This window comes from Prorops nasuta, unplaced genomic scaffold (genome assembly GCF_024137725.1).
Source record: "Prorops nasuta isolate Cenicafe-Biocafe unplaced genomic scaffold, Cenicafe_Pnas_1.2 PNAS00008, whole genome shotgun sequence".
Taxonomy (NCBI): Eukaryota; Metazoa; Arthropoda; class Insecta; order Hymenoptera; family Bethylidae; genus Prorops; species Prorops nasuta.
Window position 1 is genome coordinate 2,428,540 of NW_027116805.1, and position 23,418 is coordinate 2,451,957.

The following is a 23,418-nucleotide window of genomic DNA, read 5'->3' on the forward strand; positions in this document are numbered from 1 at the left end:
GCGTTGCGCGTGAGCCCAAAGTTTATATTACGAGTATCGAGCGAGGTGTTTGGATGAATTTCCTACGTTCTCCTATTTCGTTTTATCGCGCTGACCTCTTTGATCCGATATTGTTGACTCACTCGTCTTGCCCGTGTCTCGTCGGCCATATCCATTGTCCGATCGGGATAAGAATTAACAAACAACGCCAATCGCGGGCCTTAGAGTCTCGTAGAGTTGTGAGTTCCAAGAAATTTTAGCTAGACGGATCCTAGAGAGTAGACGATATTCGAGTAACCGTTTGGCCACGCTGCGCAAATAGAACGGACAAACAGAGACAGCACCGTGGATTTGTTTGGGAGGAAAAAGCACGAAGGTCAACCGAGACCCGAGGTCTCGCACCTGTCGCTTCTTAAAGTGCTCGCGCGCGCACCATCCAAACAAAGATCCATTATCTAATCTCCCTCTCTCTGTGTCTCTGTGATTTTTCCTCTTATTGGCAAAACAAGCAAATAAGAAGAAAGAGAGATATTAATCTACATATCGTTGGAGGAGTAGTAAACACACCAAGTGTACCTATATATATATATATAGGTAGTAAAAGTGAATGTCGCAAGAACACAAAGAATTATCATCGACTAATTCCGCACGTGTACTTTCTCGGGAGTTTGTCGAAAAGTGTACTATATATATATAGTATTATAGATTGTGAAATGAATAGGCGGAGGAGGAGGACGTCGAGAGAGGGGAATAAAACAAAAGAGAGGAAAAACAGGTAGGGATGCGTAATTCCTTTTTTGGTGATACCCGAGAGAGCTGGTAGTTCAGGTTTGTCCGGTTAAACGAGCGGATTTTTCAAAGATCCCGGGTCCATCTACGACAGAATCCAACTGGTTTATCGGTCGACTCGATTTCTCGGCTACGCTCTCTGGCCGTGCACACGCTCGCCCGCCTATATAGTTGATTCTCTCCCGGGAATTTTCCCCGAGAAACGCCATTATCCCTTATTGTCACTTTGTGCAAATCCACCTTTACGGCATGGCACACGGTGTACCGCAATCGTAGGATCGAGCGAGCGGCCATTTCCTCGATGCGTTACACCAAACTATGATTTGCGTAATATCTCTCGCAGTTTAATTCCTGGAATCGTAGTTGCGCTATCGCAGCACAGCTCTGTTTCCTCCTATATCCATGCAACGTAAACAAAGCAGCGTCGCAGAGATTATTATTGGCATCGTCGGGCAAAAAGCGGTAGTAATCGAGCTTCTGCCTATGTAATTGCAATTATCTCAGCAGCGATCTATAAATATATTTCCCGTTTATCACTCTTTGCTTTTGCTCTCCTTCCTTGATCCCTCCTCATCGGTGCGCACGATAAACACCGGGGAAAAGGAAATTTGGCTGATGGGGAGAAATCCAAAGCCAGTTGGTGCGCGCGCGTGTGTGTGCGAGAGTGCATGGGCGCTAATGACTGCTGCTGTCTGTCCGTGCGCCCGGCGTATATCGTGACTTTTTAACGGGCCCCGCCAGATAAGCATTCATTAACGCTTGCGCAAGTTATTTATACTGTTACGTGCGCAACGCGCATGTTTATCATCGTTCTCGCTCAGCGGACCTTAAAATGCACGCGGGATCCGAGCGATAAGCCGTTTCACCGACGCACACACGCGTTTCCTCCCACTTGGATCTCCCTTCGCTCCTTCCGAAAACTAAATTAATCGAAGCATCGATCGATGCGACTCTCTTCCAATAATTCTTTTTTCACCTCGATCGAGTTCCACACACTTTATCATCCCTACGATCGACGGTGGCCAATTTTGCGCCACTGCCAAAAAACTATATACAATTAGTCCATTGTGGTAGGAGAGAATCTCTCTGCACAATTACGTCGCAACGACACGCGTGCGACTGTAAGCGAGACGATCGAGCAGTTCCTGGAATCACGAATCGATTCAGCGAGCGAAGCCATCTTCGCCGAAAGGCGTATGTAAACACGCGCGTGCTGCTACTATATATAAAACGTATAGCAATAAACGATCGAAGAGAAATGTTTGGGATAATACACGGGTCATCGTTGTGTACCAGCGCGCCAGCTAGGCGCTTTGTATACCGTGGATGCTGTTATTGACCTTGAGACCGGTTTCTTGTTGCAGGGAGCGTCGCGAGGCGGAAGTGCGTGATTTGGAGAGGCGCGAGAGAGAGAAAGAGGCCAAGATGGAGCGAGAAAAGCTGGAGAAGCAACGAGCGGCCGAGCAGGCGGTTCACAAACACTTCGAGGAGTCCCTCAGGCTGGCCCAGCAAAAGGTGAGTCAGGCTTTACGAATTTTACTCCCTATATTTACCTGGGACGCGATCGTGAGACTTGCCAACTTCGAAATACCAGCGCGGTTCGCCAGGCTGCTTTTTTTTTTCTTCTTCCTTTTCCTTCCACCAGTTGATAAAGCAACGTAACTCGAAAGTGTTGGCCGCTTTCATTTAACGAAACCTGTTGGCAAGAGTTTTAAGCGGTCGCGCCGCTTCCCGCTGACACAGTTTAAGTTTTTGTCCGGGCATCAATTAAACTGCGCGCACAGTCTGGTCTCTTCTCGGAACTTTCTCTGATTAGTCACGTTTCTACGTGCTCTTCTGTACAGTCATTGTAACGCGAACATTCGCGTCTCCTCGTCCCAAGTATTATAAGACTCGTGAATATCTAGTAAGTATATATATACAGTTGTATATAGAATACTATGCGCTCTTTTCGACCACTCTCGGTTTCACTTTAATCTCTTTTAAGCCTCCCGCGAAGAGGCTTCTCGCTACGAGTGCAATCGCGCTGATAAAACTTTCCTTTCCTCTCGTTCGTCGTGAGAAAAAATAGTCGAGCAGGCTAGAGAGCGTACGTATATCCTTTAAATTTACCGATTATAAATCTGGTGGTCTCGGGGTACTGGTGAACTTGCACGGGATTGCCTTCGGAGGATAGCGTAGCATCCACCACCACCACCACCCACCCCCCCCCCCCCCCTCTCCCTTCCCTCTTTCCTTCTCGAGCTTGTGCCAGAACGATCGTTACTTTTCAATGTTTATCGGGTAAGGCGAAGTTTGACGGAGAAATTTCGCCATGGGGGAGCGATTCGATTAAAGTTTGCGCATCGTGTTGTAGAGGAGGGGAGGGGTGGGGGGATGGTTGGAAAAGTGAAGGGTTTAATAGGGAGGACGAGAGGGGTCGTCTACCCTGGTGAGAGACCAGCACTCTCCTCGCAAATCTCGATGGCCAGAGGGTGCGTTGCTTTCCAGATACCACGAGATATACTTACTCTCTGAAAGGCTCAGCTGGAGAAGGGTGGAGGCCAATCGATGCATTCCAGCACCTGCCCCCTTTGTGCGTCTTACGGACCCTCACACAACCATCCAAACCTGACCAAACCTCTCTCCACTCCTCTCTCTCTATCTCCTATAATGTACGTGAGACTTTAAGGACGACCCTCAGTGCTTCTCAACGTCAACAATATCTCTTTTCTCCAAAACTCCACAATTCTTCCAAGCGAAGAAACTATATATATATATATATACCTTGATTCACGCAATCACGTTACGATGATGAGTTCTGCTTGCACACAACCATCGTCGTCATTTCACCTTTCAATGAATATAACTTCTGAATATCAGTGACTACGAGAGAGAGAGAGAGAGAGAGAGAGAGAGAGAGAGAGAGAGAGGTTGGGAAATTCCTGATGTGCGCGTACATTGGCGAAGGTCGCGAAAAATAGCTGTTATATTAGCAAATAGTAGACTCGCAGGGAATGAATTATAGTTTGCATATGTTTAAATAAGTGCGAGAGATAAGAAAAGTGCGTACGATTGGTTTGCTCATCGGTATAGCGAGTCAGCGAGGTTGAGAGACACTGTCGGTAGACGCATCGTGCAGGACACGTATGGTTGAATAAGAGAAGATCCTTTCACGAGATCTACTACCTGCCCTTCGCACAAAGATGTCCTGCTCCTGCTGTTGCTCCTGCTGCCTGCCAGTCGTTCGTGGACTCCCGTCCAGCACGGTTCTTCTCTGCTGAAAATATGTTTTTCTTTTCTCTCCACGCCAAATCTTACGAGAGACTCTTTTTCCGTCGCGCAACTCCCCTACATCTCTTCAGTGATATCGCGTGATATATACCCTATTCTCTCATCAGCTGGACGAGCTCATGTACGAGATATGCGAGGCGTCGATTGGTTTAACAAAGAACACTGGGTGAGCAACGATGCAAAGATTCTCTCGACTTATATATAACGTATTTGTATCATTGGACCATCGTCCCCTCGCTCGGCGAACGTGCTACTAGATTTCCGAGAATTTTTCAATCGCGCTTCCTCCAGGAAGCTCCCATTGTTATACGTGCGCTCTTGTAAAGAGGACCGTGTGGGCCTTGCAGAGATCTCAAGGTCACCGCACAAGTCAAGCATAATTAATAATTCTCTGCGAGAGACTCGTGAGCTCTGGCCGGAGGGCGATAACATCGATAACGTTATCAGGCATGTTTGTCGTTTGTCAGGAGATAACGGGACTGAGAATTATTCGCGATTGACCCGCGTCCGGATAAAGTCGCTCGCAAGGCCAGGTGTGTGTCGCTGTACATCCGTATAGGCTTGTGTGGATGATTTACTTTAACGTTTTTTATCCTGATCCGAGAGAGAGAGAGAGAGATATGAAATTTTGAGAAAACCCTGCCGAGGATGTGAATGAATTCCTCCATGTGTCCAGATGTCAGCCGTGACCCACCGTTTCGACCGACAAAGAAATACAGCTCCTCGAAGGTCAGTTGAAACATCGCAGGCTTCTTCTCTCTTTCCTGCCGCACACTTACATATATATATGTGTGTGTGTGTGTGTGTGTGTGTGGAAGGAATTAATTCACCAAGGAGATATTGGATTACGCAAAAATCCGGCTCTCCTTATCTCTTCCCGTGATCTGGGAAACTCTCGCTTTCACTTTTCTTCCTATGCGATATTGGTCTGAGCGTGGCGATAGGGACCGGAGAAAATAGCAAGGATTGCGCAAGTGTTTCCGTGCTAGCTAAAATTACATTCATCGTGCAGTAATGCGTTGCGTCAGACCAAGTCGCGTCACGTGATTTCCAATGAATGGAATAGCTCTGTTGATGATCGCAGTGGGGAAAAAAAATGGTCATCGTGACATTGACCGATGGCTCTGTGCGTCGACCAATCCCTGGCTCGATGGAAGCACAAAAGTTTTTCTGCCACAGAAAAATGTCGAGAAAGAAGTCTCAGCAAGTCGATTCGTCGTTCTCTTATTATTATTAACGATCTCTAGCGATATAACGATGATTCGCATGTACATCAGCGACTAGCATGCATTTAAACGTTGTTTTTTCAAGAGCCCGTGTGACGTCCGTCGAGAAAAACAGAGACGTTCTCTACGATCGCACTTGCTATTTTCGCCAGAGCAATAATTTTCTTCTTTCAAACGCGGTCCGAGGGAATCGAAGAAAAATCGCGCTTGGACATTTTCAAGGTGTTCGGTGAATTTTTTAGCTGCTACATGGCATATATATATATATATATATATATATAAGCAATATTGGCACGCAGCTGTCGGCCACAGTCTTGCCTTCTGGTCGTCCGTGAAAATTATGAATGAATAATGAGCGGGGGACACGCGTTATACGAGCGTCGTCGTCTCCTCGCGCGTTCGCGAATACACGAGGATTGATGGCGGCAGCAGGAGGAGAAACGAGGTCGAGCTGCAACGCTGCTCTGCTCTGCTCTGCTCTGCTCTGCTCTGCTCGGTGTTACGTTACCTACCTACCTATCGGACAACGCTCAAAACTTTCACGTTCTTTATTGTTCCGCAGTTGCTTTTATTGCACTTTTCCCTCGCTCTGCTAGCTCGACGAATGCACTCGCATATTTTCATAAGTGCGCGCATCTGTCTGGCATATGTCGCGCGCGCGTCTCGAGGAATTCGAGAACTCTCCACGAAACCTCCGTGGAACGCGCAGTGCCAGCAACAAAATTCTTCTCGTCTTCCAAATCCTTGAAACTTTTTTTCGTGGAGAAAAAGGAAGAAGTAAATATAATTTCCTCTCCAGACAGTTTATCCTCTCTCTCTCTCTCTCTCTCTCTCTCGTGTTGCATTGTAAGAGAGACAGTAGCGTAATTCGACAGCTGTAGAATTTGTCGCCAAAAACTCGAAGGCTTCTCACGCAATTCCAACTGCGAGCTTAAATATGTACCTGTGTCAAGCGGCACTTGGCAGGTTGGCCCAAGGTCATTAATAATGCAGTACACGCGGCTGCAGCTATCGATAATGGACTTTGCTGGCTTTTCGTTTGACAACGGAAACTCTCACCGGGTGCATGACCTCTGCGCGCCACTCGTATGTATATATATATATATATATGTACGTGCCTCATCTCGGAAATCCAGCGACACCTGCCGTTTCCGCTCGTAGACCTCCGTCCGACCACACGGCTTAAACTTACTTTCTTTCCCCTCCCTTCTACCCTTTCGCAAACTTTACTTTTCTTTTTCTGTGTTTTTTTTTTTACTTTAAAAGAACTGCAACTAAAAATAGTTTATAGTAGAGGCAGATGGATATATGCAACGGGTCACCTAATTTACGTACTCGACCCTGGGGATTATTCCGATCGAAGGAGAGATTAGAGACACGCTTTAACTCGATTAATCCGCTCGTCTATTTCAAGCACCGTTAATCGTTATTGCACCAATAAAAATCCGCGCTCGGTGTGAGTGTGTGTGTGTGTGTGTGACTCATCATTAGATAAAGGCTTTTCTACGACTTTGGAAATCAGAAAAGTCCCTCGCGAGGCAAAGTTTAATTTTTAACGAGCGATACACGCGGTGCTCCGCTACACGTGTGCACCAATTTAGGCGGGGAATAAATTTCACGGAAGCGCACATTGGCGTCACACGTTTCGTGTTGTTGAGGCACCGTTTGATCGCCTCTTCGCAGCTCGCCAGCTAACTGTAAACAAAGCGTGTGTTGGCACTCGGAGCACACGTATATACGTGTATATATATATATATATATATGCATGCACGCTCGCTACTTCATCACACACACACACACACACGCACACACCTTGCCTCTGATAGGATTTATGAGGAGCAGCTAACGCGGCGCATCCCGACAAGGCGGTAATTAAGTTTGCACAGGATTAGAGAGCTCCGGACACCGAGGATTCGCTGCTCCCATCCTTCGCAATAAGAAGAAGGCCGTCGTCATATTCAGGTCAAAACGAACGATCAAACGTCGGCTGCAACACAACTGCAGCAGTAGTCGTCCCTCGCTCGCGTCTCTAACATATATTAAAGCTATAGCTCCTTCCTCCTTCAGCAGTGTGCAAGAAAGAGAACTCTTTATCGGACCATTAAGAAACGAGCCCCGAGTCAATCAACTTGTTTTTTTCTTTCAGTATCATATACAGCATCTCCCGTTCCTCGATCGGTACGAGACTCGTTTAAACCGGTGCATCCTTAAATTATTTAGCAGACGTCGATCGATGTAACGTTTCTCGCTTTAATAAGCTATATTGCAGTATATACTAATATGGAGGATGAGGTGAACGGTGTAAGAAAAAATGGTAGGTCTCGTGACGCAGAAGAAAATAAGAGGGGAACGACGTTAACGCGTCCAATTCCCAGAAGTTGACAGGTCAATTTGTGCTTTCCCCGAAGTCCGATCGTAGATGACTGGCCAGCATTCCTACGCTTGCTATACACGTACTATGTATATATATATATATATATATATATATATATATATATACGACGCGCAGAGTATCCTTTTACTATTTCCGAGAAAGCAAACATCTCTGCCTGAGATATAATTTCACCGGGAGAAAGAACGAAGGGTTTATGTATATAGAATGTAGCTGGTACCCGTAAATATAGTCTTAAAGGGTCACCTTTAAAACCTGGAATTTTCATGTCGGAATTAATTGGCTATATATTTCAGACTTGATTCAGAGGTTCGATCGGTTTATTCGAGAAATGGTCAGAGAGTTTAGATTGGGGGAAAGGGAGGGAGTAAAAGGAAGAGGGAATAACTGGGTCATAAATATAGGAAGAGGCTCCTGTGTGGATGATGACACGATGCACCGGGAATTGCGAAGCTTTCGCCTTTATTCCTTTAGCAGCTGCAATATTACCTGGCAACCGGATGCGTAACGGGACTCGGGAATTTTTCCATCCCGGCACCGATGCCTATCACCCTCTCTCACTATTATCATCTTCCTCTATATATACTATCTAGGTACAAGCTGGCCTTTTCCTTCTTATAGATATGCGTGCGCCAGGAAAACTACTCGACGTTAATTCTCAAAGTTTAATGGCTGGATAAGCCAGAAGCTAGCAGCTCCGCGCCAATTCTCACGGGAGGATTTTTGAGCAAAGTCGCACCTTTAATAGCGCACGCGCTACCTAATGCAATTTACGCACTAACCTATGCGAATTAAGGATCGAGTTTAAGGCGAAAGCTCTCCTGAATTTTCATTTGCCATTATCGTTCCCACGTTCCAATTTCTTTTGGCTTTTTCTTTCGCCTAGCGCTGTGAAAAGGGGCGGTTGTACGCTCGGTATCAGCACTTTTCGCGACTGCTTTGCTGACCTAGCGAGAGAGAGAGAGAGAGAGAGAGAGAGAGCCAGCGAACGCATACACCAAGATCTCGAGTTTCCTACTCGGTGGCAGCCTCGTCAGCAGAGCTTCTCCCCGAGCATGGTTGAAAGTCAACACGACCTCCAGAAAGGCCTAGAAATATGTGAATTCTTTCTGCTAAGATCGGCAGAAAAACTCGTGGCTAATTAATCAAACCTGAGATAATCCGATACCGGTCGATGCGAGTCATTGCAGTTTTAATAATAATATTTATGCCAATTCGACAGGGTGTAATCTTTCTTCGAGAGAGTGTATATAGCCTCGCTCGGCATATTCCTCTCAAAACTCTTTATCTTGCGTTTTCGAAGAAAACACGGAAGGTTCGAGTAAGAGAGCGTTATCGTGAATTTTCCACGCAACTTGAATTCTTTTATACGCTTATCGTTAATTATCTCACCGTGTTCTATTTTTCCTCGTGCGGCATTAATATATTCTAACCGTAACGCACACCGATAAGATAACTCCTAATTACCCAGAATGAATTTTCCTTGTGAATTTACGCTAAAAACTGCAACTGATCTTTCTTCCCCTTTCTCTATTCTCTTAATTTCTTCGGAACCAAGGGAAACCATTGATTTGCCACTGATCTAATAAATAACGTAATAAAGAATCAATATCAATAAGAGAGACATAGAATGCTAATTGTGACTGTGGCATGTAAAAATAAGAATCCCGAGGTGTTTGCACATAGTAGCAATAAGCACTCGTATACAGAGAGAGAGAGAGAGAGAGAGAGAGAGAGAGAGATAGCGTCAACAGAAGACGATCAACTCATGTACTGACTCGATATAGATCGAGCTGCTGAATTTTCGCATGTTTTGGTGTTGCGTCGTCGTGCCCACGGCTTTATATTCCTTATCGCTAGTTATCTCGCGAAAAACAAAGCAAGCATCGCAAAATTGTAATGGAATTCGCAGTATCGCTTTCGTTGCTCCAAGTACAAATCGACAACAGCCATCTAGTCTTATTACATCCGATAAAACTTTGCTTTTCTCGTCAAGCAACAAATATTATCATGTATTTCGAAGCCACTGTGATTCTCCACTATCGATTAAGCCGATGTAACCGAGGATAACTCGTATCATTGGCAAACACGAGCTAATGATTTTTTTAGCCTCGACGCGAAGCTCTTCTCCCCTTCGTCCCTGCCACCTCCCCACCTTTTTTAAATTCTCCGGGATTCTGCAAAATTCAATTATCGATTCAGCACTTTTATTTGTGTTCTCTCCTTTTCAAGGTGTAGTTTTTCGACGCGATAAGAAATCTGATGGAAGCGAATTTGTTTCGGCTTTGTGCTTTGTCAGGAAGAGAGAACACCTACCCCAACCCACCCCTCCCATCCCTTCATCCTCGTCCGCTAATCCAGCTTTTCGCCTCCGCCTCGGCTTGATAATAAATGGTGGTGAGAGAGGGGTTGCTGGTTATTGTGCAGTGGAAAAGGGGTGTTGTGGAAAGCAAGGGTCGCCATACTCATCGCGTCCCTGCACGGTCTTCTCCAGAGTACGAGGTCTTCGGGGTATTCCTGGAGGGCCCGATTAATCGCGATCCAGCCTGAATTATCAAAACCTGTGCACATTATTCTCGCACCAATAAACACGATGAGAAGCTTGGCATACATTCGTCTTTCGATCCGGTGTTAATTATGCTTATCAGACCCCAGCTAATCTTTGTTTGACTAATGGGCACGAAACGTCGGGAGTGTGACGACAACACTTGGAATACTATTTGTCGATGTAACGATCGTCGATCGTGTTACACAATGACTCACGTACCAAACACCTCAGCATCAACCAGCAGATACATCTTGAGCGATTAGGTTCTGCCTCGAGGAATCCTTACACCAGCGTTTTATCGTTAATTAGTAATTGAGTTTGTTTTTTTGTCGTACGAACGATGACTCGTTCGCACTATTACACCGGTCGTAAGAATTGCAACGCCAGCTAACCATTTTAATCGTTCACCTACTTATCTCACTTCCCTCGGTGTAACGTATATATATATATATATATATATACCTATATTTAAAACAGATGGAAGACAAAGAATTTTTAGAGAAACGTTAACTCGATATACTAAATATAGTCCGAGGAAAAATTCCACCGAGATTTTTCCTCGTATTCTTCATTAATTAATGATCGAATCAATGTTTTATTCAAGTTGTTTTTCTCTTCTGTTTCTCTCTCCCACGCATATCGGTTCTCGGAGCCTCTCGTTTCGCCCGGTGTCGTTTCACCACGCCTCGCCTCTCAGCTCTGTTTCTCTCCTCTCACACCGAGAGAATTTTACGAGCTTTTGTTAGGAGCGATCGTTGCACCTTGCCCGTAGAGCACGCATACACGGCTCGAAAGGAACGACGCTCACCGATAGGCAAAGTATAGACGGTGACGCGAGCAACGAGGTAAACAGAACGTGAGTTGACATTTACTCACGCTTCGATTAGCATAGTAAACCTTCTTCTTGTTCGAAGCTATAATTAGATTCGCGCTCTTCACGCTCTCCGATTCTTCCCTCTTCTCTCCCCTCCTCCTCCTCCTCCTCCTCCTCCACTCCTGCCAGAGACTCGCCTATTAAGAGTCCGCGTTATACCGATACGATTTCGACCTTGACTCGATTCTTCCAAAGAGAATGGATCGAAAGCCAATTAAACGAAATACACGCTCGAGCTCGAGAGAGACCGTGCAGCAATGAAATCACCAGGTTGGAATTTTTGAACGTAGTCAGAAAGCAACGGTCCGTGGCGATATTCGAGAAAATCAAGCCATCCGACGATGTTTACCGTCGCTCGCACGTGATTAAACCGAGAGGCCTCGTTTATCAAATTGCCTGGCTCTTGTTTAAAGCAAATTTGTCGAGCGATAACGGTACGAGTTATTTGCACAAGCTTTTTTTCCGCGAAAAACGAGTTTCGACGATAAACGAAATGCACGAATTCAATCTGGCTTCGGTGTGATTTTAACGGTGATAGCGCAGTAGCTGCTACTGAAAAATACAAGAGAAATAAGACCGCAGATTGATTAACGCGTCGGCGTGCTATTATTAGTACTATATATATGTATATATTGGACGGAGCGGAGCAGCGAAAATGATTAGCAGTATTGATTGAAGTAGGTGTCTTATATTCCGCAGAGGAACATGCAGTCGGCCTCGATGCCGTGGAACACGTTTATCCCGCTACCACCACCCGGTAGCCGGAGCCACGTGGCACCCCTCAGTCTGAACCAACCACCGCACGTATGTCATCAGTTCCCAGCGGTTTCGGCGCATCCGGTGACGGTTGCGCAGCAGCAGCAGCAGCAACGCGACAGGGAGGAGAAGGAGGCCAGGGAACGAGAGAGGGATCAGCGAGAACGGGAGCAGCGAGAACGAGAAAGGGAACACCTGGCCGCCACCGAGAGGCTCCACAGGCAAATCGAGAGCAGGGACCATGTCGCTGCTTATTACGCCGCTGCACCCCAGCCGCAACAGGTATAAACCTACCTCTGCACATTTTCAACCTCTTTTCCCCCCTACAATAGAGCATCTCCCGCTAATCTTCCTTTTATGTACGTTTCTCGCAAAGGCCTCCTCCACCAGACCGTCCAGCGTACCTGGCAAGGTCGATTATCCACCTCCGCCGGCGCACTCGAGGACGTCCAAGTCGTCGCTTCCGTCCGGTGGTATCCACGAGAAGTCCCAACAAGTCGTGGGATCCTCTCACAGTTCGTTACCGAAAGCCGAGCCGAACGTCAGTCTCTTCAGCTACTCGACCTATCAGCCGCCGACTTCCTATATCCACGATATCAAGGTGAAGAGCGATCTTCAGCACAAATCGATGCCGAGCAAGAGCGGTATGGTTCACGTCAGGGACCACCATGGCAGAGAGGTCATGCAGAATCAGTCGTCGCTGCTGCCCGATCAAAAGAGCTCGGTTATCGTGAAGAACGAGGGCCGAGAGATGCAGAAGACGCCGGCGCCGCAGCAACACTCGCCTAGTCCCAAGATCATGTCCTACCTGAACGTGCAGAACGTAACGTCACAGCACAAACCGACGTACGAGTACAGGAGTCCCACGCAGAGTCCGCATCATCTTCATCATCTGGATAGTTTGCAGGGGAAGAGCATTCCTCAGGGTCATCACAGGTCGAGCAGCGCAGCAACGACGGCTCAGCAATTGCCAAGTCCGCACACTACCGCTCATCACCCGTCCTCCCATCACAATCGACAGTCCCCTCATACTCAACAGCAGCAACAGCAACAACAACAGCAGCAGCAGCAGCAGCAGCAGCAGCAACAACAACAACAACAGCAGCAACAGCAGCAGCAGCAGCAGCAGCAGCAGCAGCATCCTCATCAGCCGCCCCATCCCTCCCCACCGGAACCTCGTTACCTCAGCAGGCCTGAAGCAAGTCTGCCTTACGCACCGCCAAAATCCTCCTATCCCTATCCTCATCCACCCACGGCATCGCCAACCTCCCATTATGCTGCGCCCGCTGGTTCCAAGCCCAAGGTCAGCAGTCCAGCCCCACCTCACATCTATGGAAAACCGAATTCGGGGATTATGACGGGTACGCCGGTGTGCCGTGCGTCGGAGCCCGCTACCGTCACCGCACCGATTCCTCTCACGTCGAAAGCCGGAAGCTCGCCTTACCAGCAAGTGCCTCATCACCACGGGGCGCCGCCTCCTCCGCTTCCACCACCGGCGCACAGTAGCCGCTCGGTCTACGATACTCGAGGATTCGCCTCGATGCCCGCGTCAAAATTACCACCACCCCCGCTTCACGGTTCTCCACCGACCGCGGCCTCGGCGCCCTTGTCCAGACCGATCATGCATCCCGCTCATCACTCCAGCAGTACCCATCAACAACCCGGCCAGACGCTTCAGCATGGACAATCGCAGATGTCCGTTGCTGCTACTACCTCCTTCCAGACTCAACCTCTTGACCTCGGGGTGGAGAGGTCGGGCTCGCCCAAAAGAAAAGCGCCATCGACGCCGCAGATGAACGATGCTGGACAACCGGTCTCTTTGGAGTGCAAGAAAAGGAGAATGGAGGAGCCTCATCATCAGCCTTTGTCCTTGCAATGCGTGGGACCCCCTGTACTCTCTAGGGTCAGCGAGCCCAGTCCCCTCATAGCATCAGCGGCGACTTCGATAACGACTGTCGTCAATACGGCAGCCATGCTGGCCCAGCCTAATCAGAGTCAGGAGCGAACTATCGTCACCGCCCTTAGTCCTACGCCGAGAACTGCCAGTGGAGACGGTTCGATCAGACCGGCTAGCACCGGCAGTGTAGGCTCCTTGAACCCTTCGACTATCAGCGCTGCACCAAGTCCCGCGCCGATTCCAAGCCCGGTACCGTCGGCTGCGCCAAGTCCAGCTCCAAGTGCACCCGGTACACCGGCTAAGGCCAACGCCAGCAACGTCGATAGCGAAAAATCCAACAGTCCGGCTCCAAGACCACCCAGCAGTACCAGTTATCCGGTTCACAAGTTAAAAAAGGCGTGGTTGCAAAGGCATTCCGGCGAAGATGGCACGGAAGACACCACTGGCTTGGTAGGAAGTGGTTCCTGTGTCTCGTTGCCCCTGAACATTTCGCAGCCTTCCCAACCCAACAACGGCAGTAACAAAGAAAAGGACTCCAATATCAGTGCTAGTACCACAGCCACCACAGCTACTACCACCGCCAGTTTGCCAAGTGCCGTCAATTCTATTCACAATATTGGCAGCATGGCTGTTAACAGCATTAACAAGAGCAAAGTCACTGGCAAAAGTGGCAGAAAACCAGTGAACAAGGAATCCTTGAACGGGCACGCGACCGATGTAAAAAATCAACAAGAGGACTCGTCCAGTAGCGACCCCGAAAGGAAGTCGCCGCCAAAAAGAAAACCACCCAAGGTATCTATTTAACCGAATCAAAAAACATTATGCTTCATCAGACGATAGTAGAGAGATTTTATTTTTTCAATCGGTTTGTTACATATCTAGCTTTGGTATAAAGTAACTTTTGCATGAACGGATTGCGAGAATGCACGTTGTTTTTTTATAAATGTATAAGCACGAGTTACATTTTGTCGATATGCTGGGTTTGATGGCAAAATGTCCCTAAACTCGAGCTACGGTGTGCCACTTATAAAACACATTACAGCCTGGGCGTACAAATTTATTATCTTCTATATTTATAAAAGTATTAGTTTTTTGCAATAATGATATGCCTCCAAGAAATCATAATAAAGAAAATTTTATATCATTTATAGTTATGAAAATTAATAGTTTTTACGTCTGGACTCTCTTTTTCTCCCTATTTTTGCAGAGAGTCACAAATGTCTCATCCTCTATATAATTTTTAGATTACGCTTTTAAAGAATAACATTGCATCCCTTTATAATTTTTACAAGTTTTTTGTTACACGACGAAATTTTCCATTTGAATTTGGCGCTACTATTCGCCATTTTATCGTTACTCTAGCATCTAGTGGGGAGATACCGTATTACACATGCGTAGATGAACGGTTAATAGTATAGGTACTATAGGTTTTGTTGATAAAGGGGGGTTGGGTCGCTCGACCACAGAAATGAACAAGCTCAGCAACTCGCCTTTGCAACTTCATAAGCAAGCCACAGTCCCACACACATCGCTTCCATCCTATTGCAGCTTTACAGTACAGTACAGTGTCGTGGACTGGTCGTGAGTGGTCGTGACGGTTGACGGTATACGTGCGAAAGTCGTTGGCGATAATGGCGAACTTTGGCGGTAAATTCTTTGGACTCTTGTATCGTGAAATTAATGTCGTCAGATAAAGTTAATGATTCTCTCGTTATTCGTTATGGATTCTTTCGACCCCTCGAGATATTGGCAAATTGTACGATCAATTGATGAGTATATTTTACAATAATCTTTTCGAACGCTTCTTCTACCGTTCTCGAAACCTAACCTAACTCCTTTAAGTTGTGAGTCTAATAGGGCATGGCATTTCAATAAATTTAATTATAGTTTTTAATGAAAATAATTTGTAATCGATGCGTTCTTGTAAAATTAGTGCTTATTCTTTAGTAGGTATTGTCTGAAGTAGCTGTAGATAATAGCTGAGGTAAAAGCATGAACTTCCTGACTACTTAATAATCTAAACCCTGTGGTAGGTAAAACGAAAGAAAGGAGCCGCACGGAGACAACAAGCAGCCGCAGAAGATCAGCGAAGAAGAAAAGAAGATAAGCAAAGTGGCGGTGCTGGAGTGGGCAGCGAGTCTAGTAACGAAAGTGAAGCTGGCTCTGTTAGCGATAACAGCGAGCAATTGAGCTCCGTTCAACCTCCTTCTCGGGTCCGGCAGACCACTGTCAATTCCAACAACTCCTCGGGAAATGGTTAGTTGACGTAGCTTGTTGTAAATGGACTTCCCGGCAGGTGAACTAACTATTCACTTGCATGGTAAGTTATCCTGCGTTCCATTCTCATTCGATCAATCCTTATCCAAAAGTCATGGAACTCGAAAGTTTCGGTATCCAAATGCTTTCTTTTGCCTTTCTAAGTAGTAACATATAAACTGTCAAATTATTTTAGTCAAATAAAGCTTTCCAAGTTCATGATGCTACAAGGACTTCCTATAATCATGCTCCTACGATAGTCCTCTTACGTCTATGATATGATGAAAAATTTATATTGATTACAATGATATATAAAAAATATAAGAGCTTTTTAACACTGAATATAAAAGTTCTACATTGTCTGACCTCTGTTTCCTAAAATGTTCATTAAAAATGAACTTTTTTGCTTTTGTATATTTTAGGTACCAACAAAGAACCAAGGAAACGTGGACGAAGACCAAAGACTACGAAAGGTAGTGAGATAGATGATCAGTCACCAAGGCAAAAAAAAGAGCGTAGGGATGAGAGTGGGAATAGCGGTAACAGTGGAGTAGGTGGGAATGGGGGAAGGGGAGATCCTTTTCGTAAGCCATCGATATCTCAATTGAAGAAGACCGGGGAGAGCTGGCTACAAGATGGTAACTGTTGCGATGTTGCACCCAAGCTGGCTAAGTGTCGCGAATGCAGATTCACGCCCCACCAACGGTCGAAGCACCTTCTTCACTTTTGTAGGTTCTACGCATTCCGCAGGCTGCGGTATACGAAAAATGGCCAACTAGCTATAGCAGGATTTAGCGACCCACACAAAGATGCTTCCGAGGTGAGCAAAATGTTATTATCTTAATTCCCACTTCTCACTCTCTCTCCCTCTCTTTATTTTTGCTTAAACAAAAAAGAAACTGGTGCTAAAGATATATGACCAAGCAGAAACGTGAGAGAATATATCTTATCATCAGATGCAAATCAAGTAGCATATATAATTACAATCTTACAGGAAGAACTGCGGTTATGGTTACCAGGAAAGGACAACCAAGAAGCAGACGGTAAAGACGACAAATTAGATAAGAGCGATAAGGACAAAGGAGACAGAGTTGACCTTGACTTAGAAATGGCACACAGACTTCTGCGTCAAGTGGGTGATCAATTTTGCGATTTGCTACATCAAGAACAGGATGCTCTTCAAGAACATATGGCCGAAGGTAATTCTCAATAATTATTGCTTTAAATCGATTTTTCTTTGACCAGTTAATAATGATCTGTAATCTATTAATTCGTGATATTCACATTGTTTATATAGATGGGACAATTGCCTGGAAGCGTGTGGTTATAGGCGTGAGAGAATTGTGTGATGTTTGCGAAACTACTCTCTTCAATTATCATTGGGTTTGTGGCAAATGTGGCTTCGTCGTGTGCATCGATTGTTACAAGGTGAGAAGATATTTGATTGGATTAAAGTTTAAGTCATCAATCGACTTAACATTATAATAATGTTCGATTAATTTATGATGAATTTAAGGCATTTCTACAGGGGAGGGAATTGTAGAAAACAAAATTGCTGTGAAACTTTTAAATGTTGCCAACAGTTAGAGAATATGATGAAAGTTAAATTGTTGATTTAGAGTGATGATAAAAATTCAACGAGCTTTTTAACACTGACTTAGTCACAAAAGAAAAAAATAGCTTTTTTTTATTTTCTTTGCTTTCAGTAGTTTCTAAAATTGTTTAATGATGGTTTTAGGGTCGAAAAAATGGTACCATCAAGATTTGGGGAGAAAGCGGGAAAGACAGAGATGACTTCTCATGGCTTTTGTGTACCAACAGACAGGCCCATGAGCCGGAGAGGCTCATGCTCACTCAGATCATTGCTGGCGATAGCTTGTTAAGGCTTGGAAAGCGTCTTCACGAATGTCGTTCGGAATGGGGAATACCACAGCATTGTGACTGTCCATTGGCTATCCCATCTACTCCAAATGATCAATTACGAAGTCTGATTAAAGGCGACTCTGTATCTGTCCTGAATGGTAGTGTAAAGCAGGAAATAAAGGATGAGAAAAAGAATGAATCGAATGGCTCGACGGAAAACAAAGCAAATGGCGAGGATAAAAACTCACCATTGAATTGGTTAGCGGATGTTGCGCTTCAGAGCCAAGACAAGAATGAGAGTGGTACGAGCTCGGATTCCGACGAGGATCGAGACGGCAATTATTCGACCTTGAGGGAATTGTTGATCAGACCATCGCACAAACCGAACGGTAGCGGCTCCAGATCAAATTCGCCCACAAACAATAGCCCGAGTGCAAATACGGTATCCGTCGCCAATGCTGTACAGAACAATGTGACGAAGTCTAGCAAAAAATCAAAGATGGATACATTGGACGAAGTAATATCTAGCGTTATAGAGCACAGCGTGAAAAAGGAGAAGGATTGTGGAGGATTGGAGAGTGACGAAAAGCCAAGGCAATTAAAACACTTTGTCAGGAGGTACAAATGGACCCAGAGAGGCCGTGAGCCACTGCCCATTCGAATAATGACTCTGACCGAGAGCAAGAGTCTCTATCCGGACGTAATGCACTCATGGCTGTGCGATGGGAAATTACTGAGGTTGAACGATCCTAATAATCCTAATAATTACCGAATATTTCAAGATCAGTGGAAACGGGGCCAGCCGGTCATCGTATCTGACGTCTCGAAATCATTGGATATGGACTTATGGCATCCAGACTCGTTCGCCAGAGATTTCGGGGATGAAAAGAACGATCTTATCAATTGTATGACGGGCAATTTAGTGCCAAATCAACCCATGCGAAAATTCTGGGAGGGATTCGAGCATTTTTCCAAGAGATTGAAGGACGATAAGGGAAATCCTATGCTGTTGAAATTGAAAGATTGGCCACCAGGTGATGATTTTGCTGAATTGTTGCCATCCAGATTCGCCGATTTAATGAAGGCACTTCCCCTATCCGAGTACACTCACAGAAACGGCAGGCTTAACTTGGCGAGTCATTTACCCGATTGCTTCGTGAGGCCGGACTTAGGTCCTAAAATGTACAACGCCTATGGATCCGCCCTCCATCCTAACAAAGGTACTACCAATCTTCATCTGGACATCTCTGATGCTGTCAATGTTATGGTGTACGTTGGAATCCCAAAAGACTCGGATAACGATGAACACGTTAAAGGTTTGTTAATAAAATATAATTAATCTTATAACAAATGACATGTTCTTTCACATCTGGTAATTTTTCTGTATTTACAGAAGCTTTACGAGCGATAGACGAAGCAGGCTGTGATATTTTGACGAGAAGACGAGTTCGTGAAAAGGGAGAAGCGCCAGGAGCACTGTGGCATATCTATGCTGCGCGTGATGCTGATAAAATTCGGGACCTATTGAATGCCGTAGCTCTTGAACGAGGTGCTCGTTTGGAGCCCCATCACGATCCCATACACGATCAGAGCTGCTATCTCGATGGACCATTGCGAGAACGTCTCTATCGAGAATATGGCGTTGAAGGGTAAGCAGTACTTAACTTTCATACTATCAATGTTCTTATTTTACAAAGTACAGTTTCATCAATCTTCTTTGAATTTACAGTTATGCTATTGTTCAATGTTTGGGAGATGCCGTATTTGTACCAGCCGGAGCACCACATCAGGTGCGCAATCTTCACAATTGCATCAAAGTAGCCGAAGATTTCGTCTCACCGGAGAACGTAGCGCACTGTTTCCATCTGACGCAGGAGTTCCGTGCTTTATCCGACACACACACGAATCACGAGGATAAGTTGCAGATTAAGAATATCATTTACCATGCCGTTAAAGACTCGTTGAGCGTTTTATCTATTGTCAAGGAAGAGACACTGGCTAAAATAAGAATCAAGGAGGAAGCGAAAATCAAGGACGAGACGTAGCCTCGAAGCTTTTTCAAAAATCAGAGAAATCCCGATGATATTTCGAGTGAATCTTATTATGAACGAATGTCATTTTCCGCACTGTGAACCTCGCTTAAGGAAGATGCTGCAGAACATAAGATATTTGTGATAATCCTTGGATGTTTTGGGATATGGAGGGTCAGGGCGGTGACGGAGCTCAATCTGATCGACTCCTTTCCATCTAGAGAGGAGCTCTTCGTTATCGCGGATACCACAAAGATCCGCGTCCATTCAGTGGAGTCAGTGGGTCATTTGTGCGACCTCGTCCATTTACCATTGTGATACCAGAGGGACTTTGGATCATACATCGTCTGTAATTAATTGTATCTCGTGCCTGTATCCAATACACACTGTCTATACTATCTGTATGTGGATATATATATATATATATATATATATGGATATATATATATATTTATACATATACATACATAGATATAGATATTCATTGTAGATAATAATATTCTAATGAATTCCTACTAGCGATTGCGAGAGGATTGTCTAGATTTACCTTTGTGCAATTAGCCGTCGACATTTGTTTAATGGATTAATGCTATTACTGGTACACTCTTTGTGTCCTCCCTACTTATCGTGCTCTCGGTGCTTTCGACGTTCCTCGGGCTTTGTCAAAATTGGTCGCTGCATTTTCTCGTTACCTGCGTTACGTTTGGCTGCAGTCGAAGAATCTATCACTGCCTATTTTATTGACTTCACTCAGTTGTTTGTTTTCGATAATAAACAAACAAATAACCAGACAAAAGAGAAAAAACGTATAATGTACATTTGCTTTTAGAAAAGCGAGATAATGTAACGGCCATGGGCAAGGCTTATACAAGAATGTATCTGCAAATTTTCAGCTTTATTCGGATCATGAATTATTTTCGGTATGTCCATTCGTCTTTATTACCGAATGCGTAAAATTTGTAAATGTCGAAATTGTGTGTAGAATGAATTTTCAAAGTGCCAATGTTTGAACGATGGACCTTTTTAACGCGTTAAATCTCGTGTTAGATCAATTTAGAAAAGTCAGATTTTGCGGAACGATTAAGTGTTCCTATCCATTGAACGTTTGCTTAAAAGCATCAGTGAATAAGACTACACTGCAATTGCCACAAATTTGTTGTCGGCCTGTGCAACGTTTATTAATTCTTCCGGGATTATGTGAAGTCCTAGCAAGGTTCTTTTTCAATCAAGGAGCGGTACATTTTTAATACTTGTTTTTCGTGTACTGTTTTTACGCTTCTCAATTGTCCAACGACTGATGATCGATGTATAACGACAACAGAAACAAAAATAAGCAAAGCGAAAAGATGAGAAACCGTAGAATCCTAAAATTCGCAATTTCTTTGATCTCAACAATTGTCTAGCATACAACGACTCGATTAATATTTAACGATTAAAGTTTATAAAGTATCTTAGGCTTAAAGTATCTTAATCCTTTGGAAATTGTAAGCGACAAGCAGACCTTTCAATTGTGCCTACGGGCAAGTGTATTATAAAGATTCTGGAAGAAAAAAGAAGTAACGATTCGTACTCTGTGTATTATTGCAGGCAAAGCTAATTGTTCTCTTGCTACATCTATGTAAATACATTTATACATGCATATATGTATACATATACATATATAAATACGAAGAAAAGTTTAGTTTTAAGGGATAACACACTCCACCAACGCGGATTAATAACTTTACAAGCTTAGGTAGTCTATTATTCTATAATTATGATGATTATTATTACGATTAACTTTAAGGAAAAATACGATATTTAAATGTTGCTGAATATGTTAAAAGCGAGAGTGGATGAGAGTGAACGTGTGTATTTCTGTGTGTGCGTTAGTTGAGAGAGCTTGAGTGATTAGTGCGATGTTAAAAACGCACGCGTGAACAAGGGGCCGTGAATTGGGGGCGGAGTGGAATGGATGACACAATGTACAGCCCTCGAATCCTAGAAGCATCCACCACCCCCAGAGTCCCGCACTACCCCACCACCGGTCGCCCCCAGTCATAGCAGTTATGAACCGCGGGCCGGCAGGTCTGAGTATAATTTTTTGTACTGTGTAAATGTAAGACATACGTTTGAATAAGAAAAATGTTTATATTATGAGTGATTGCATTTATTTCATTTGCAACGCCTGTCCCCAGTTTTACTCATCATCGTTTCTTGCATACAGCAAAGCACTGGCTTCGTTGGATTCGATCAGAGGTAATATGTATTGACGATTAAACATTAATTGTTCCTCTTCTAAAAGCGAATTCGCTGGTGGTTCTGGTGGTGTGAAACTTGACTTTTTGTCATTCTTTTTGCCTTTAATAAACATGAAAGCATAAAATATTGTTAATTCCTTTTCAACGGGGAAAGATAACAACCTGATTTACCTTTCTTCTGTTGATTTCTTAACATTTCATTCAATTTTGTACCCAATGGTAACATTTGGTCATTGTAGAATTTTACCAATCTTGATCTTTTTAAACCGGGCAAATAGTGTGTTTGCATGCTTATTTTTTGTACAAAAATTTGATAAATTAGCAAGTATCTAACTTCACAGCCGTACCTGCGAGACCAATAGGTGGTGGATTTTCATTTACTTTAAGTCAATTAACACAAATTTAATTCAAATCATACATCTCATAAAAGGAGTCCATTATTTTTTCCAAAACAATTATCGGGTCTCGATCGCTTTTGATTGCAACAACTGGTTCATTTACCTTCTCAAGATCGTCGTAGTCGATAAGATCCCAATGAATAAGTGGATTACTATCATAATTAATTCTTTGCTCAAAATTTAAAATTATTTTTGATATTTTATCAAAGAACTCCTTATGAGTATATTTTCTATCTAGAAGTAAAAGAGAGAGTGAGAGAGAAGCTTCCAGGTTAATACAAATATTTATTTACAATTCTGGCATGACATACCTTGAATTATATTCATCCCACCAGCTAACCAACTAACGAAGACACTAGCGTAATATTCATCGAGGTACTTGTGATATTTAATTAATTGGAGCGTTAATGTATCCAAAAACCAATACGAAACCATATTTGTTTTGTAGTCCTGGATTCCCAACAGAGATCCTAAGAATCTGGATGGAGAATAATAATCTTTCATCTTTTTCCTTATTTCTCTCTTTTACTCACAAAGATATTGCTAACTCGATGACATATCGCGGGTCATCCATATCCAATGTAAGTGACACTGTAGCGAGGGATTTCAATTTCTTCGGGATTGTTTGCAAAAAATTATGATTATTCAATATTTTGCCTTCTTGTATATCTTCCATGTCTACCGTATAAGCTTGTCTATCTCTGTTTCTACTCACTACAGTACTACGCTACGGGACAGCACTAATGCCTACGATGACTACTACGTGTATAAATCAGCGAAGCCAGATTTGACTGATTGGAAACAGGAATTGGAGTTGGAGACTGGATACGGCAGCGCCTGATGACCTACAGCTGACTTCATTTACGTTGCTCCGTTTATAATTCTAGCTTTACTACT

At 44.3% G+C, this 23,418-nt stretch overlaps 2 protein-coding genes and 1 non-coding gene across 3 annotated transcripts in view; 2 read left to right on the plus strand and 1 right to left on the minus strand.

The window, feature by feature from the left end:
- Positions 1 to 22,022, plus strand: part of Kdm3 (Lysine demethylase 3) — a 122,963-nt gene extending 100,941 nt beyond the window's left edge. Inside the window, exons 9-18 of the mRNA XM_066731131.1 lie at positions 2,133 to 2,283; positions 11,763 to 12,119; positions 12,214 to 14,526; positions 15,768 to 15,990; positions 16,413 to 16,810; positions 16,985 to 17,189; positions 17,288 to 17,418; positions 17,729 to 19,169; positions 19,247 to 19,502; positions 19,583 to 22,022. Of these exons, the coding sequence (XP_066587228.1) occupies positions 2,133 to 2,283; positions 11,763 to 12,119; positions 12,214 to 14,526; positions 15,768 to 15,990; positions 16,413 to 16,810; positions 16,985 to 17,189; positions 17,288 to 17,418; positions 17,729 to 19,169; positions 19,247 to 19,502; positions 19,583 to 19,898 (5,791 nt within the window). The 3' untranslated portion in view covers positions 19,899 to 22,022. The remainder of the gene's footprint in view (positions 1 to 2,132; positions 2,284 to 11,762; positions 12,120 to 12,213; positions 14,527 to 15,767; positions 15,991 to 16,412; positions 16,811 to 16,984; positions 17,190 to 17,287; positions 17,419 to 17,728; positions 19,170 to 19,246; positions 19,503 to 19,582) is intronic.
- On the plus strand, positions 17,577 to 17,650 carry LOC136776027 (small nucleolar RNA SNORD36). The gene has a single exon (XR_010823017.1). It is a non-coding gene; the product is annotated as a small nucleolar RNA SNORD36 (small nucleolar RNA).
- Positions 22,023 to 22,059: 37 nt separating the features above from the next.
- On the minus strand, positions 22,060 to 23,418 carry LOC136775927 (uncharacterized). The gene is made up of 4 exons (XM_066731132.1): positions 22,833 to 23,418; positions 22,542 to 22,755; positions 22,295 to 22,470; positions 22,060 to 22,223 (listed from the first exon to the last, which is right to left on the minus strand). Exons 1-4 carry the CDS (start codon positions 23,023 to 23,025, stop codon positions 22,063 to 22,065), a joined length of 744 nt encoding a protein of 247 aa, XP_066587229.1. The 5' UTR covers positions 23,026 to 23,418; the 3' UTR covers positions 22,060 to 22,062.